Source organism: Lutjanus erythropterus, chromosome 1, assembly GCF_056507025.1.
Source record: "Lutjanus erythropterus isolate fLutEry1 chromosome 1, fLutEry1.hap2, whole genome shotgun sequence".
Classification (NCBI taxonomy): Eukaryota; Metazoa; Chordata; class Actinopteri; order Lutjaniformes; family Lutjanidae; genus Lutjanus; species Lutjanus erythropterus.
In genome coordinates, this window is record NC_139317.1 from 12,201,825 (window position 1) to 12,217,380 (window position 15,556).

At 36.9% G+C, this 15,556-nt stretch overlaps 1 protein-coding gene across 1 annotated transcript; it reads right to left on the minus strand.

Annotated features, from left to right (window-relative positions):
- Positions 1–561: 561 nt before the first annotated feature.
- On the minus strand, positions 562–13,220 carry LOC146332653 (mortality factor 4-like protein 1). The gene is made up of 12 exons (XM_084744196.1): positions 13,032–13,220; positions 12,504–12,550; positions 12,311–12,378; positions 11,995–12,081; positions 11,056–11,136; positions 10,140–10,165; positions 9,403–9,491; positions 7,668–7,769; positions 6,903–6,991; positions 5,885–6,057; positions 3,635–3,719; positions 562–1,086 (listed from the first exon to the last, which is right to left on the minus strand). The coding sequence occupies exons 1-12, from the start codon at positions 13,069–13,071 to the stop codon at positions 1,002–1,004; spliced, it is 972 nt and encodes a 323-aa protein (XP_084600322.1). The 5' UTR covers positions 13,072–13,220; the 3' UTR covers positions 562–1,001.
- Between the last annotated feature and the right edge of the window lie 2,336 nt (positions 13,221–15,556).

Genomic DNA, 15,556 nt, shown 5'->3' on the forward strand with positions numbered 1-15,556 from the left:
AAAAGATGCAACAAGATGAAACAGGCAGAAGAACCTCAGCCATGGAGAAAAAAAAAGTGAGGTTTAGTTAGTTTTGCACAGAAACAACTGGTAGAAATGTCCCTCAGTGAACTGCTTATTACTTTTATGCTTTGAGTACATTTCAGATGCTGTACTTTTTCACTTACACTTTAGTAAAGAGGTTGAATCAGTACTTCTAGTCTTTTTTTTAACTTTAGTATCTGTACTTCCACTTGAGTAAACAACGTGTATACGTTTGCCAACTCTGGTGATCACATATATTTAAGACAGATGTTTGTGTTTGCTGGCTTGTGGAATGAATATTAAATCTAATTCTACAGAGTTAGTCTCTGATGTCTGATGTTGTGCCCTGATTCCACTGGGAGCCTTTCCTCCATTATTTCATCTTATGTCATCAGTGAGTAACACTTTGCAAAATGCATCTTGAAAGAACGGTGATGACGCCAAATAATTAATAAAAGAACACAGTAAACAATGTAGAGATTGTGTAAAAACATGTTTTTGTTTGTTTGTTTGTTTGTTTTTTTTTTTACAAATTGATACAAATACACAAGATACAGATACAAAAACATTAACTGCTGAGTGCTGACCATGTGATCCAGCATTAAATTGCACCTCATGTGGCAGAAGAAGCACTAATAAATACACACATGCAACAGTAACAAATATCTATCAGATGGAATGCACAAAACACCAAAGAGCTGCTCTTGGAAACAGTAACTTGTCAACAGAAAACTTTTCTTTTCTTGTCTTTTCAAAGAGGTTAGAGAAGAAAGAGAGATATTCAGCTAAAAAGGGTTTCTTTTTTTAGCTTTTTTAACTGTGACAAGCTCCTGAGACCTTTGTGAAGGAAGTGAATCAATTCAAGTGAAAAATCTCATCCAAGTCTGCACTCAAAAAGGGTCATAATGGTTATTTTACATGTGGCCTGGGAGACGGCAATGACGTGCCTCAATAGGAGCTTGGCGTGCTGAACGCTCTCACACGGCCTTGCGGTGATACTCAGGGGGCGCAACCTCATAGTCAGTGGCACTGAAGAGGGTGGATGAATTCTTCACCAGGTACCTAAAGAAAACAGAATTGACGGAGATGGTTATTGCTTAAAGATAAACAAATTTGTCCATGTGTTGTTGTCATGACTGCCTTGCTATTACCATGAGTATCTACAATACATTCTACTGATACTTCTGTACTTGAGTAAAATGATGAATTCAGGGCTTTTACCTGTAATGCAATAAATGTCCAGTATGGTAATGCCACTTTTACTTATGTAAAACTTTTATAGTTTTATACAGGGTTTGAATTACACAGTGGCTTTTGGGGAGCCATATTTTCTGGTGCGCACCAGTTCTAAAACATGTCACATGCCTGTGCATACATATAAATGAGCAAGATCAATTTCAGGGTTACTGCAAAAAAAAAAAAAACTTACACTACTACTACTACAGACAGTTAATACTGTCAATAACATTTCATAGAGGCTAAATAACAAAAATATAACGCTACAGTTTCAAAATCAAAGACTACATTTATTAATCAGAGCTAAACAAAATCAGCAGGGGCAACGTTTTTCTGTTTCACAATGGTTTTACATCAAAGGATTTTACATTAAGTATAATAGGCTTGTAGAAACAGCCTTTTTGCCACTTACATCTCTCTCTCTCACACACTCTCTCCTCATTGACTGTCTCTTTACTTGCCTGTCGTTCATCTTCTGTCAGAAGATTGTTATAACCTGGTGGAAATAGGTTTAGGGCCAAGCAAGCAGGAACCAAAGTAAGTGACATGTTTTCTGTCTGTCAGCCTGTTTATCAATCTCCTCCGCTACATGTCAGAACCATGGACAGAGAGGCTGCCCCGGTGGCACATAGTATTATGTTAATTAATGAAGATAAATCTTCAGAAATTAGAATGTTATGAGTGAATAACCACGCAATATACAGACCCACAGCATATTTTACTGTTACTAATTTATTTCAAGAACATCATGTTTTAGAGCTCCTCCAAATGTCCCAAAGTTGACTTTCAGTGGAGCCTGTGTCCTTCTCAGGGGAGCTGAGTTCCCCTTAGCTCCCCTGAAATTCTAACCATGCTTTTACATGGAATAACAAACCTGTAGAAAATAAAGGGAATGACTATACTGTGCTAGGTGAAGGAGGGGTGACACTTTATCTCAGGCTCAAGTGTTTGCTTCATTAAATGAATTAGTACATCATATAACCCCACTTCAAAACATGTGACCTATCCCTTCAAGCAAGGTTTGTCTGGATAAACATACTGTTAGATGCGGCAATGTAAGAGAACATTATTCACAGGTAATTCAGAATCAGTTTGCAGGACTCACACATAGTAGTCCACAAGGGAGGGGACAATTACACAACAGACAGACAAAGCCTATTAGTTTTACTCATGTAAAGGATACTTACACAACCGCAAGGCAGCGCCTACAGATAAGTTAATAGCAGGACTCGTCTAAAAGCCTGAGTCATGTCAGTTGATATGTACTTAAGTGTTGCATATTCAATAATATAGAATTAAATGTTTTTCAAGGAAATAATTACTGTGGTGGGTGGTAGGTAAAGGAGGGGTAACATTAAATCTCAAGGCTGAACTCCCGTGTCTTCTTCATTAATATACTTTACATTTTATAGGTTAAGGCAATTCAGAAAATATCATGAAGCTGGCTTAAGGTGTTGGCTCAGTAATGTATGTATATATGTAATGTATGTATGTACGTATGTATAAAAAAAGAAACCACAAATTATAAGGTTTTTCACTGCACTTCAGACAGCCCTCATTAGTGTTTCATAAACAATGAATAAAACTACTTAAATATAGATTCGTTTCCACTGCAGGAACTTTCTTCCAGGGACTGGGAACTTTTACAGGAAGAAATGTTTCCACCATAGGGACCAGGTTTGAAATCCAGATCCAAGGACATTACTGTATCCCCAAAAAGTCCCTTTTTTGGTGGATAGTGCCTGCCAAATTTACAGGAACTTTGGCGTGGGGCATGTACTGTTGAACATTTCTGACTGGTCATGTATTTGTAGGATTTTATTTCAGCCACCATTTTTAAAACATATAGTTTTACTGTGATACTACTTATACAATTTTATTTATTTGATTGATTGAATGCAGGACTTTTACCTGTAAGAGAGTATTTTTGTTATTTTTAGTGTGGTACTGGTACTTCTAAATAAAGGATGTGAACAGTTCTTCCACCACTGTATGTCACCATTCAACTACTTGAGAGGTAATTTACTTCAGTGAGTAAAAATACTGTCTGCAGTGCTGTTCAGATACATACAGAGATGTATTTGTATTTTACATCATTTATCAAAAAGAATCACACACCACTCACGAATCTTCTTTGAAACCATTTTAAATCTGCATTCAACCCAAACGTTCGATCTATCTGTCATAAAATGCTGTTAAGTGAACAGTCAGTCTCAGCAAAAATATTTTCCAGAGCAGAAAATCGATTTCATGGCTGATGTTTTGAGGATTTGGAACAAGCCTGGCTGCACTAATATGAATGTGGAAGTAACATGACATTTGAGAATCAACCAAACATGACAGGGGGTCTCTTGTGGTGGGAGTTAAACCTTACTTGAGGAAATCTTGGAGGTAACTGAGCAGCAAAGCCAGACTCTTCTCGTCCAGTGGAGTGTAGGCCAGCATGGCTCCAATACGAACTGTCAGGGGAGAACGACATGTATGAGGAACAACGAAGGAGGAGACAGCAGGCTGGTGAGCTGACTTCTTTTTAGATACTGTGTCAATATAAAGATGCCTCGGAAAAGGAAAGTCTGTGAGACCAGTTATTTGGAAACACAACTGATACAGAACTTAAAGTTTTCTATATGACATAACTACTTCAAAAAACTGAGGCGCTCTGATAGTTTTAGGGATACAGGAGGTTTTTGCTTAAAAAAACAGTGATGAGGATGGACAATATGGAAAAAATGTTCTGCATTTTTACATTGCAATAGAAACGTGTATCTTTATATTGTATGTTATATTTTCTGGAAATTCAATGGACCGTTTTAACCACAGCCATATTAATGTGAATAGTAGGACAATTAGGACAAATTAGCAAGCTTTCAGTTAGAGACCTTCTTGAAGAAAGTCTCTGACCTTATTAAAAAATATTTAAGAAAGATGTTTCCACAGATTTGAGTGTGCAGATGCTTTTTAAAGTTCAGTTTGATGGTCTATAGCTCTAGCACCTCGTCTAAGTCTGATACTGGGTGAGTGGTGTTTTTGAATTTCACAGTATATATTGAAAAGTGGCCCACATTAATGTCAACACCCACAATTAATTTGTCACTTCATATACAGAAGATGTAAGGGGCTGTTATTACAAGCAAGGCTATTTATAGGTTTTGTATGTGTAAGTTTAAAATGTTGAATCTAATTATGCCTGGCTGACACAGCTGTACGTTATGCTCGATTATTGTTAGACCCCTGTGTATCTGTGAAATCAGAGGTGTTCATTAACATCAGTAATCAAATCAGATCAAATCACCATCTGAAGAACCCAGCTGAGTCGTCTTAGTGTGTGATGTTCAATTTGAACTTAGTAAAAAAATCAAAATGATTACAATGATCAATAATTTCACCTGAATAATGTCACAGTTAAGTAAAATGGAATCTTAATTCTACAGAGAAAACAGCTTGTGAATTATTTACACTGTTTAATGTACAGTGCAGCTAGGAGTGTCGTGATACAGGTGTTGATGTTAACCATGATATTTAAAAAATAAAATCTGGATATAATGTTAATAGTATACATGTTAATATCATGTCTATATCTCTTAAACATCCATTATGCTCTTAAACAATTTCTTTTGTTTATCAGATTATCTGATTACATTTTCACAAGCCATTGCATTTATAGCATTATTTCTCTTCTTCTTTTTTCCCTCAAAATATCATCATATTATAATTTTAGCCACAATAATCATGTGTGAAAACCTGATATATGGGCAGCCCTAAGTGTTGCCATACAAGTTAGTTGTTGTAGTTTTATTTTTTTGTTTGTTTATTTTGTTGTTTTATTTATTTATTTTTATTTGCAGACGTGTTATCTCCAATGCCACAACAATATTAGTATCAAAACTTAGATTAATTAAATTTAGGATTTATTTGTTGCTTCCACAGCGGGAGTTATCTTGGACAAAAAGATTATTTGGCACAGACAGTTCCCCATAATTTCACAAGTTTTAAGAGTGAACTCAATTTTCTTAAAGGAACAGTTCGAATTATTTGAAGTGGGGTTGTTTGACATACTTATCCACAGTCAATGTATTTATTATTATCAATGTGTAGATGTCGACTGGCACACCCCAGTTTGAAGATGCAGAGAGGAGCACTGGCACGGTTTTAATAGGTTAGTTCAGATTCACTTAAGTCATACAATAACACAAATAAAGAAATCAACCCAGGCGGTGGTAGACCAGCAACTCCTGTGCTCCTGGAGCTAAAATTACTATGGATAAGTACCTCATACAACCCCACTTCAAACAGCCTGAATTATCCCTTCAAGCATGTCATTCAACAAAGAAAAAGAAGTGAGTGGTTATGAACAGTGATGTGTTACTTTAGCTTCAGTGTTCAAGATTCTATAGAGAATACTTCATACTTCTTTAACGAAGACACAGAACAAAAAACACACTGCAATGGTGAATTTACTCCCACAGCCATTATACCTGTGTGAGAAGAATGTTCTCGGAATCAAATTAAATCATTTAATTGCACTTAAAACAGTAAAGTTAGGCACTTCAGTTTCTGTTCAATGTTCAAACTCCATCCAGTCACTGAGTTCAAAGCAAAGGTTCAGGGTGTTCAGGGTTCCTACCAAATAGGCGCAGCAAGTGTGGAGCTCCATACACCTGAGACATCGGCATGTCTGGGTGTTCTGCCAGGATTTCAGCGTACTGTGGCCTCTCGAACTTGTAAAGGAGCTGAGTGCCCAGCATGACATTGAAGTACTCCCGAATCCCCGCCACCACTTCATTTACTGCATACTCCCTGTGGAGGGAAGATAATGTGTTGTTCTTTAGCCATGATGTGTGTTATCGCTTTGTTTCTATTGTATGTTATAATTGTATGTTCTGTTTGTGCTTCATACTATGTGGTCATGATCTTGAGTCATTCCATATAAGTAGGTTTGGGACAGTTCACCTCAAACTACAAAATAATCTTTTTTAAAAGAAAATTCTCCTGGCCTGTAATGCTGTTTATCTATCTAAACTGTGTTGGTGTGTGTTGCTGAGTTTTGGAGATTTCAGGCATAGTTATGTCTACCTTCTCTCACCTTCTCTCACCTTCTCTCCAATATAATGGCGCTTGTCTTGTTGTGCTCAAAGCACTTAAACAAAAAGTAAACAACTGTGCCTCTTTTCAAAAATCATGACCCAGTTACTCACGGTAATCAACAGACCTTGTTCAGTTTCACATACAAACTGTTTTCTTCCTATTAAAAAGAAAATAGTTCCAGTAGATTTTGCTGCAGAAAGAAATTCCTACATGAAACTGCTCACAAGGTCAGTGGATTATCTTGACTAACTGCATCGTGATTTCTGGAATGAGACAAGCTGTTGAGTTTTATAAATGTATTTTTTGGTGCTTTGAGCACGCCAAGATGAGGTGCCATCTAGTTTCAGTAGATCAGAGATTGGACCCCACACCCACCCACACCAAAACAGTACAGATGGGTACATAGCACTACAGGCCACAGGGAAAAGATCTGTTTTTGATTTTGGGGTGAAATGTTCCTTTAAGTGACAGGTGGCATGATGAGGTGGACACAGGATACCAACATTTCACAGATTTTTACATGATTTGAAGGAAGTTATGGTGTTGTTTATTCTTACTTATTGTCTGAGTTTCCTTTTGACTTCTTATAGTTTGCATAGTCTTCCAAGACCGTCTCTACATTCTTCTTAGCAGGCAGATGAAATAACTGTAAGCAACAGAGAGCAAAAGTGTGATGATGTGAATTTTCAATATATAGACATTTTTTACTGTGGAGCCAACTTTCTAACCTCCACAGGTTAGCAGTCGTAAATTGTAAATCGACAGCAAACACAGGAACTTGTTATGGTTTGTATTTGTTTTTTTCCCTGCCACTTTATTTATTAGTTTGCACAACTGAAAAAGAAACATGTATACAACAGTACTGGAGAAAACTTTTTTTCAATTAAAGTAACAAACAGACAAATATAATACAATATAAAGCAATGGAATAAGGTGCCCCAATACAAAGAAAGACAGACCAACAAAAACAAACAAGACAAACATAAAAATAATAGACAAGTCGTGTGGTTTGAGGGGGTGTGCAAACTCGGAGCTCAGAGTAAACAAACTCCACAGCAAAGGCTGAAAACAAACAATAGTACAACATCACAGCTGCTCAGGAAGATATGTGATGAAAGGCTGACATACATTGCGATATGGTAAAGCCATATCACCCACTTATCTAGGTTTTTGTAAAAATTCCTTATGGATGCAGGATTGGTTCTTATTCCAAAATAAGTCAGAGGTAATCTTATTAAGATGTAAACCAAAAGATTACGATGATTAGATTGATAGATTGGTATAGTTTGGATAAAGTATAAGTTTTGTGTGTGTCTTTTCACCTGTTTTTGTCGGGTGATGAGGTCCCAGTCGTCCACCAGCCAGGGTTTCAGCTCCTCAGGGATCTTCACCTTCACCTCCACGCGGTTAGTGAACATCTCCTCCTGAACACAAACATGCATAACTTCTTAATTTTCAGTAATTTTTTGTTGTTGTTGTTGATTATTTCACTGGATGTTTGGGAGCAACACTTATCACAGCACTGCTTTCCTGTTGACATAAGTGCTGTCTGTTATCTTTTGATTTGTGCACAGGTCATAATAACATCTAGTGCTGGCTGCATGGTGCCAAAATTTTCTGCTGTTTCTCACTTCCTGAGGCGAAGTAAACCATTTTTCTCATCGGTCAGCACAACTGAAAGAACTCTGTTATCAAAGAGTCACAGCAATCACCTACTGTGGCCCACAGGGAACAGTGGGGAACATTCATGCATGAATAACCGAGTCCTCTAACAACTTTGTGAGCCGGATGAAATCAGAAAGAACAGCGTCTTGTTTTTACAGCCTTTCATTTTAAATTTCACAGTCATTTAGACACTGTAAGGGCATTTTTACTGTGACATCTCAATATTGTCCAGGGAGGGAGGTCAGTGTTTAGAGAGGATCTCTTGGGTCAAATTAATTATTTGTGGCTTTAGTATATGACTGTACAAAAGCTTGGTGATCAAAATGGCTTTTTATTAATACTTCATTTTTTTTGCTTTTCCATTGCATACAAGTCACATATATACAAATGAGAAAAAAAAAAAAATTAAAAGCCTGCTGTGTTCACACAAATCTTTTCCTGTAGCACATTCAATGGTTCAGTCCTTGACATGTAAACATTGTCCACTTCTCTCAACACCATTTCTCTTGAGCTCCTGTTGTGTGAGTCAAGTGTTTCATTTCATATATTTTAGGGGTGTCAAGACTCTCCAAATCCTTGATTCAATTTAACTATTGATTTTAAGGTCAGAATTTTTTTTGAGGTGTTGTGGGTAAGCAGAGGGTGGAGAGAAAAAAAAAAGACTGTGACAATCATCGCTTCTGCCTTTAGATGCTATTACTCAAATTGAAAGCATAAGTTGATAAATTTTCAATATTTAAATCATGGCATCCCTAATATATTTCTTTTGCAATTTTCAGCCATTCATCTTGTGTTGGTGGTTCTGTCTTATTCCATCTCTTAGTGATGACGACCACGTCGACGACGTCTTCTCTTAACACATTATCTCCTGTCACATTAACCAAGTATAGTGCTTTTCATGACCTAAGCATCATAGCCCAGAAAACGGTACAATATCAGGACAAAAATACACAGTGAAGGTCTACATTTATTTCCCCACACCACCTCTAACGTGGTGGGCAACAGACAAACATTTGCTCTTAATTTTTGGTATAATAAAGAATCTAATTTCATTCTTCCAACAGTGTTCTCTCCAAGTACATGAGGATGATGGCGACTACTGTGTTTTCCAAATACGCACCAATTCATCTTCTGAAACATTAGGTGATGATATAATTTGCATATTATTCTATATGTCTTTGAATTGTAAACTCCAGTGATGGTCCCATTTTCATCTAAATTAACATGTGCTTTATTTCTCAGTCAAAAAAAGTCTTCTTAAAACAAAGCTGGCAAATGTTTCCCAGCTTTTTACGTAAACAAAATGTCGTGTTATAAACTGATAAAACTATATAATCAAGTGGGTGTTTTTTGTGTGTCTACATTGTGTTACTAAGAACTGATGATACATACACTCTCCACGGTGGGATCGACCCGAGCCCTCTTCTTCCGTGGTCCCTGGGGTGTTTCTCCGCTGCTGGTACCTTCACCCGGCCCTGGGGCTAAACAAAACACCAATTCCAGCTTATAAATTCTGTAGATATTGAAGGTTTTAATAAAAAGTCTGGCAGGTTGTAAATAACAATACAATTCCCGAAAGAAGACAGTGCTTTTAGGCATAATGGATGAGCAGGTAAACAACTCTGATATGTATTTTTATCTGCCAAACATTTAAAGCAGCACTTTTCTACTAGGCACTCTTAACACTTTTTTTCCTGGTGATTGTCAGAGTGCCTTGATATTACTTAACCCGATGGAGTACGCACTGCAAGTTAGCAAGTGGTTAATCTGAAAATACATGTAATATAATAGACTTTATTTATAAACATATTTCCTGATATATCACCATATGAAAAAAGGCTGTTTTTACATGTTTTTAAGATATGGATAGTAACATAATCAGAAAGAAGCTCCTTTTCTGCACTGTCAGAAAAAACACTATGAGAGCACTCACAAGGCTCATCATGAACGAGCCCAAAATGTCACAAATTATAAGATGATGGGATATCTTTGTTATTTCTCACTAAAATGGCCCATGAGCACTTTGTTGTAATATTTAAAGGTTACTGACAAATGTGTGATTCTGGGTTATATAAAGAGTATTCACTTGAACTAAATATGCTGTTAACATGTAGAAACATTTTACTTACTCTTCTGTTTTGCCTTTTTCACTTTCCTGGAATGCAAAAAAAAAAAAAAAAAAAAAGGTATTATAAGTGATGATAAGAGATTATACATGTACCCTGTGATGTCACCCTCCACAGTGACTATATTCAGTGGCTAAATGCTTACATTACTCCATTTAATTCAATAAACACTCAGTGGTCACTTTATAAGTTACATCTGTACAATCTAATGCAATCCAATGCAATTGTTCTGTCACATCTACGTTTATGATGCCTAAAACACATTTTTTGATGCAGTCATAGAGGTGTTAATTAAACTCAGTGTTTTATCACTGAGGTTGTAGTGATGGTGGTGGTGTTACACATTATATTGAGTTTCTAATATTCTGCTCCCTCATGTATGCAAATGGGTTTCAGCTGATACTCATCACAGAAATAATAACATCAACAACCAGATATTAACTCAATAAATAGTAAGAAGACTATACAAATGTCAGAGGAAATATCATAGTACGTTTTTACAATAATCAGACAAGTCACCAAACCAATTATACAACCTAACACTGATGAATGCAATTGTTTATGTGCCATCTCCTCATACTGGAAAACATTTATATAAATATACACATTCATCTTTTATGGATCGCACCCTTTAAGTACAAAAGGCACTTGAGGTGAGCATGTCAGTTCTTTCCTTTTGTTCAGTTGTAAACATATGATTAAATGTATTCCAACAATGTCAACAAAAACAGAACATTGAAAAATTGAAATTGAAAATTTATGGCTGGGCTGCTGTATTGAATTGCATTAGACTGTACAGGTGTACCTAATAAAAGAGGCCACTGACTGTATTTTGTCAGGGTGAGATTATGTCAATTTATGTGATGTGTTTACAGTTTTTTTGAATTGTTAGTGGTGGGAGGACAAGGTTGATACTTACAGATCAACATTTTTCTGCTGCACAGCAGCAATCTTCTTACTTGGTGCTAAACCCCTCATCTTTCCCTCAACATAATGGTCCCTGGTAAGAAAAAAAAAAACACAGTGAGGATCATTTAATGAATCAACTTAAAATGTTTTTACTTATATTTGTCCATAAAGTGTATATGTATCAACTCATAAAGCAATCAATAATAAAATCATGATCACAGTGTAACTGACAAAGTGAAAATTATGTTCTGTCATCAGTTAACGTTGAAGCTATGTGTGAAAAATGTCAAAAGATTTAACTAGGGATTTGTGATAATCTTGGCATGTCATCTATATCAGCTCATAAAGGCTTTAAAATTAAATTACAGTATTGGCGCAAAAAGAACATTTCTGCTGATATGACAGGCCAATAAGATGACACTGAAATATGTGCACGCAACACAAGTATTGTCTGCTGTATGGAGGTTTTCTGAAGTGTCTGAAATAGAGAGCAAAGTTGTATTTGCAATGATTTCTCAGTGTCGGTCATGTGAGGAGGAGCCAAACCACATTCCTTCAACACTACAAATTTAGTTGCCTATCTTAAAGCTGTTATTCCAATCATCATGAAGAATTCATGAAAAAAGAGAAAAAAAGAGAAACTGGCACCATCAAGAAGAAAAATGTCAGCAGTAGTTCTCTTAATTTTGCCAGTGAATGTGTACATTTTGAAAAGCTTTGGTGGACCATCAAGAAAGGAGCAGTAATAGTAATAGTAGTAATAATATCCACTACAGGAGAGACTGTGTTGTCTGGAATTAGGTGAAAAAAAGGGCAGATTGCAGTATCCACATTGGTCAAAATGAGTTAGAATATATCAGCAATAATCCAATACTGTGCATCCCTAGTAACAAAATACTTCCTTGTTGTCTCGATCCATCATCATGTCTGGACAAACAGGAAAACTTACTGATTGGCCTTTTGAAGCTCTTTTTGTTTCGCAAGGTTGCTGTCCACATATTTGAGAACTCTGCTTTCAGGAACCCATTCATCCCAGCTGTAAAACAAGCAGCATATCAATGTCCATAACAGTGACAATAAAAAAAAAGTCCCTAGTGATTTTATCAGGCCACCCATTCACACATAAACACACACACACACACACACACACACACACACACACACACACACACAAACTGAAGGCACAGCAGAGGAAGGTAAGAACAGAAAGAGAAACTCAGACAGGAAATTAAAGTTTGAAATTAAAATTAAACCGGGCTGCTCACTTTTTGTTCCATCCGCTGTAATGAATGAAGTATTTAATCTGCTTATCCTTTATGTTGATCTTTACACACTGTAAGACAAGAACACACACACAGATCTGCATCAATCACTGGCTAACATTTGTGTTGCTGTTAATAATCTACTAATAACACACATGCAGTATAATCACGCTAGTTAGTCGTTATTGAAACAAACCTTTGCCTCATAGAGCAGTGGCCCATGAAAGCACAGGACTCTTTCACCTGCCAGAAGAAAAACAAATGTCAGTACCGAGATGAGGAGATACACCCTGCCACACAAAACAACCACATTATTTTTAGGTGTAATAACTCGTTAGACTGCCACGAAGGTCCTCAGCTAGTTTTTAAACTAACATAATTTGGACTAACGTGGTTTAAACGACTCTTTTGTGTGTCAGTGACTGTCAAATAAATACAGTTTTAGCTCATATGCAGCACAAATAGCAAGCTAGCTAGCCGTTAGCCTAACGTTAACGTCTGTTTTCCACCTTCAGCTTTATTTGAGGTCATTAGTTTTGCTACATGTTAATTTGGGGCGGGTTTTCAATTAATTTTCAACACATATGAGCAGTAATAAAGGCTCTGTGGCTCTGTCTCCCTCCCTGGAGACCACCATTGTCTAGCTACAGCAGCAGCATCAACAACAACAAACCCGCCCCCTTGCAGCCGTTAACCGTCCGTCCGCGTTATTTTCTGCACCGACCTTCTTGAAATTTAGGTTTAGGGTCCTGTTTTGGCGCCATTCACAGACTCAGCTGATCGGATCTCTGAATGATCAAATTCGTGCATTGCCAGAGTCCATTTCTTCCAGGAGCAAACACCTCCGACATTGGAGCCAAAGCGAAGGAGAAGCCGAGAATGGCCTGCCTGCTGCTGGGTCACCTGACCACCATGAAGAGACCGGAGCTCTGCGGCGTTCAGGTGCTCCTCCTGAAGCTCGTAAAAACAAACATTTGTCAGGCAAAGACCTAACTGGCAGTGGTGCACGAAGTATTCATGTCCTTTACTCACAGTAAGTGGCGGAAAGAGTACTGAAAATCTGTACTCAATTAGAGGTATCATTACATTAGTAAATTATTACTCAATTACAAGTAAAATAAATGGTGTTAGAAAAATACTTAGGCAAAAGTTCAAAGTATTTCTATTTTGTTTTTGTCTTTTTTTTTTTCTTAGGCTCTACCAGAAAAACAAAACAATTTCAAATGACATGCAGTTACTGTCATTTCTAAACTAAAGACTGATTAATTATATATCCATGACTACAGTTTTAACTGGTTAAATTCTCAATGGTGATTAATCTATTGATGTTTAATCTTTAATGTCCTTACTGCAAACCTGTGTTGCTGCAGTGTTTAGTTTTTCATCCAAATGTCCTGGTTTTCATTGGCCTGTTTGGGATCAGATTACCTCACTGGTTACAAAAATGCAGATGAAAGGTTTAGATATTAATTTAAATACTCAATTATGATTTTAAAAGTAAGATTATATAGTGTAATGCATACTCAAATAAAAGTATACAGACATGAATATACATACACAAACACTACGTACTTACAGTAACTTGAGTATTTATAATAAGTTACTTCCACCCCTGCTCACAGTAAAAGGAATAGCACTGTGTAAAAAAGAACGCTACAAGCAAAAGTCCTGCATTTAAACTGGTACTCCTGTAAAAGTAAGTATAATCAGGAAAATGTACTTGAAATATTCACAGTAAAAGTATTCAATGGAGAAAAATATCCACATGACTGCTATTGTGTATAATATCAACAAATCCACTGATGGTGGCAGTTACACTGAAACAAATGAAGGTGAAATGTGCAGAAAAGCTGGGTGAGCATCCCTATGGACGTCCATCTTCATGTTAAATGATGTTTTGACTTATCATTGGGTATCAGACTGTCCATTTTAAATCTACGGATTCCTAAAACAGACAATATCATTCTCTAGCCCTGACTTAACGTACCCTTTAACTGCCTTTAAATTCTACTCCCACTCAAGCAAAGAGCAGCTACTTGCTTGACCCGTCCTCACTCCTACATTGTACTTGCCTCAGCTGACCTCCATTGCCCGGACCAATCGTCTGGATGCCACGCTCAGTTATCCATCCACCTTTACTGTTCATCTGGTCCCACTGGTCTCAAAAATAGCAGCTAATTAGCAAAAACAATCGCTCTGGTATGACAATCCTTCCATGCATAATTCATGACCCTTGATGTGTCTTAGCAAAGACAAAAATAGTTTCAATATGAAGTTGTGTGTGAGTGTAAGGTCACCTTCTTCCAAAGGTTTCCAAAATCCACAATAACCTTTAAAAATCTATTAAACTTGGCTCGGTTGCTGGGCAACAGACTGGAAGCAGATGACATTTTTTTGGAGTGACTGCTTCAGAGTTTCTCAGCCGTTTCTGGCCAGTGACCATATTTCTTCAGGTCACAAGTTTCCCATGAACTCTGAACTCAGTGTCACATTGTCATGTGAATTTGATCGTTACATTATTTTATATCACTCAGCTTTCATGAGCTTCTTGGCAGGTCAGAGGAGCAGAAACAAACTGGTGCTTGAAAATCTCTCCTTTATACAACAACAGCTTAAACTGTTTTTCATAGCACATTTCATATATGGGGGCAATTCAGTGTGCTTCACAAAGATAAGATCTGAGCTCTAATGTCATTTTCTCTTCTTTTACATATTTTGCTATTTTAAGATAAATGAAGAAAAGACAATCAGGAATGACGTGGAATACAAAGAAGATTGAATTAACTAGGAGATAAAAACTCCATCTCCTGTCATCAGGGTTTGCAGGGTTACTTTAAAAATGTATTCGATTAATTGGATTATCCAGATTAAGTAATCCATTACATGTAATCTGTTACTCCCCCAGCCTGCATTTGTACTTGATATTGTACAAGATATTGAAAAAAACCCACCAGCTGCAACCAACCAGTCCTGACCAGCTGTAACTGTCCCCAAACATTCCCACAGACAGACTACATCATCATAATGGCGTTCTCTTCCAAGACCGTTGAAAACATTTTTCAGCCCTTTAAATAATGTTTATCTGTTGCTGTCAAATTAAAATGGAAAATATACACTTGATGGAATTATCCTGTACAGTTTATTGATGAGAGACCGCATGAGAAAAGGAAATAATCATTAAGCAATGTCAGAAATATGTGAGGGGAGCAGAGCAAATATCTTGAAGGCATTTCTTAAATTGGTACAACT

What these genes read in the sequence shown, in the direction of transcription:
- LOC146332653 (XM_084744196.1), bottom strand. Translation starts at nt 13,071, where the DNA reads ATGGCGCCAAAACAGGACCCTAAACCTAAATTTCAAGAAG. An exon ending in ACACTTGCTGCGCCTATTTG is followed by an intron (nt 3,720 to 5,884) that starts GTAGGAACCCTG and finishes CTCCCCTGACAG; the next exon opens with TTCGTATTGGAGCCATGCTG. An exon ending in TACCTCCAAGATTTCCTCAA is followed by an intron (nt 1,087 to 3,634) that starts GTAAGGTTTAAC and finishes TGTTTTCTTTAG; the next exon opens with GTACCTGGTGAAGAATTCAT.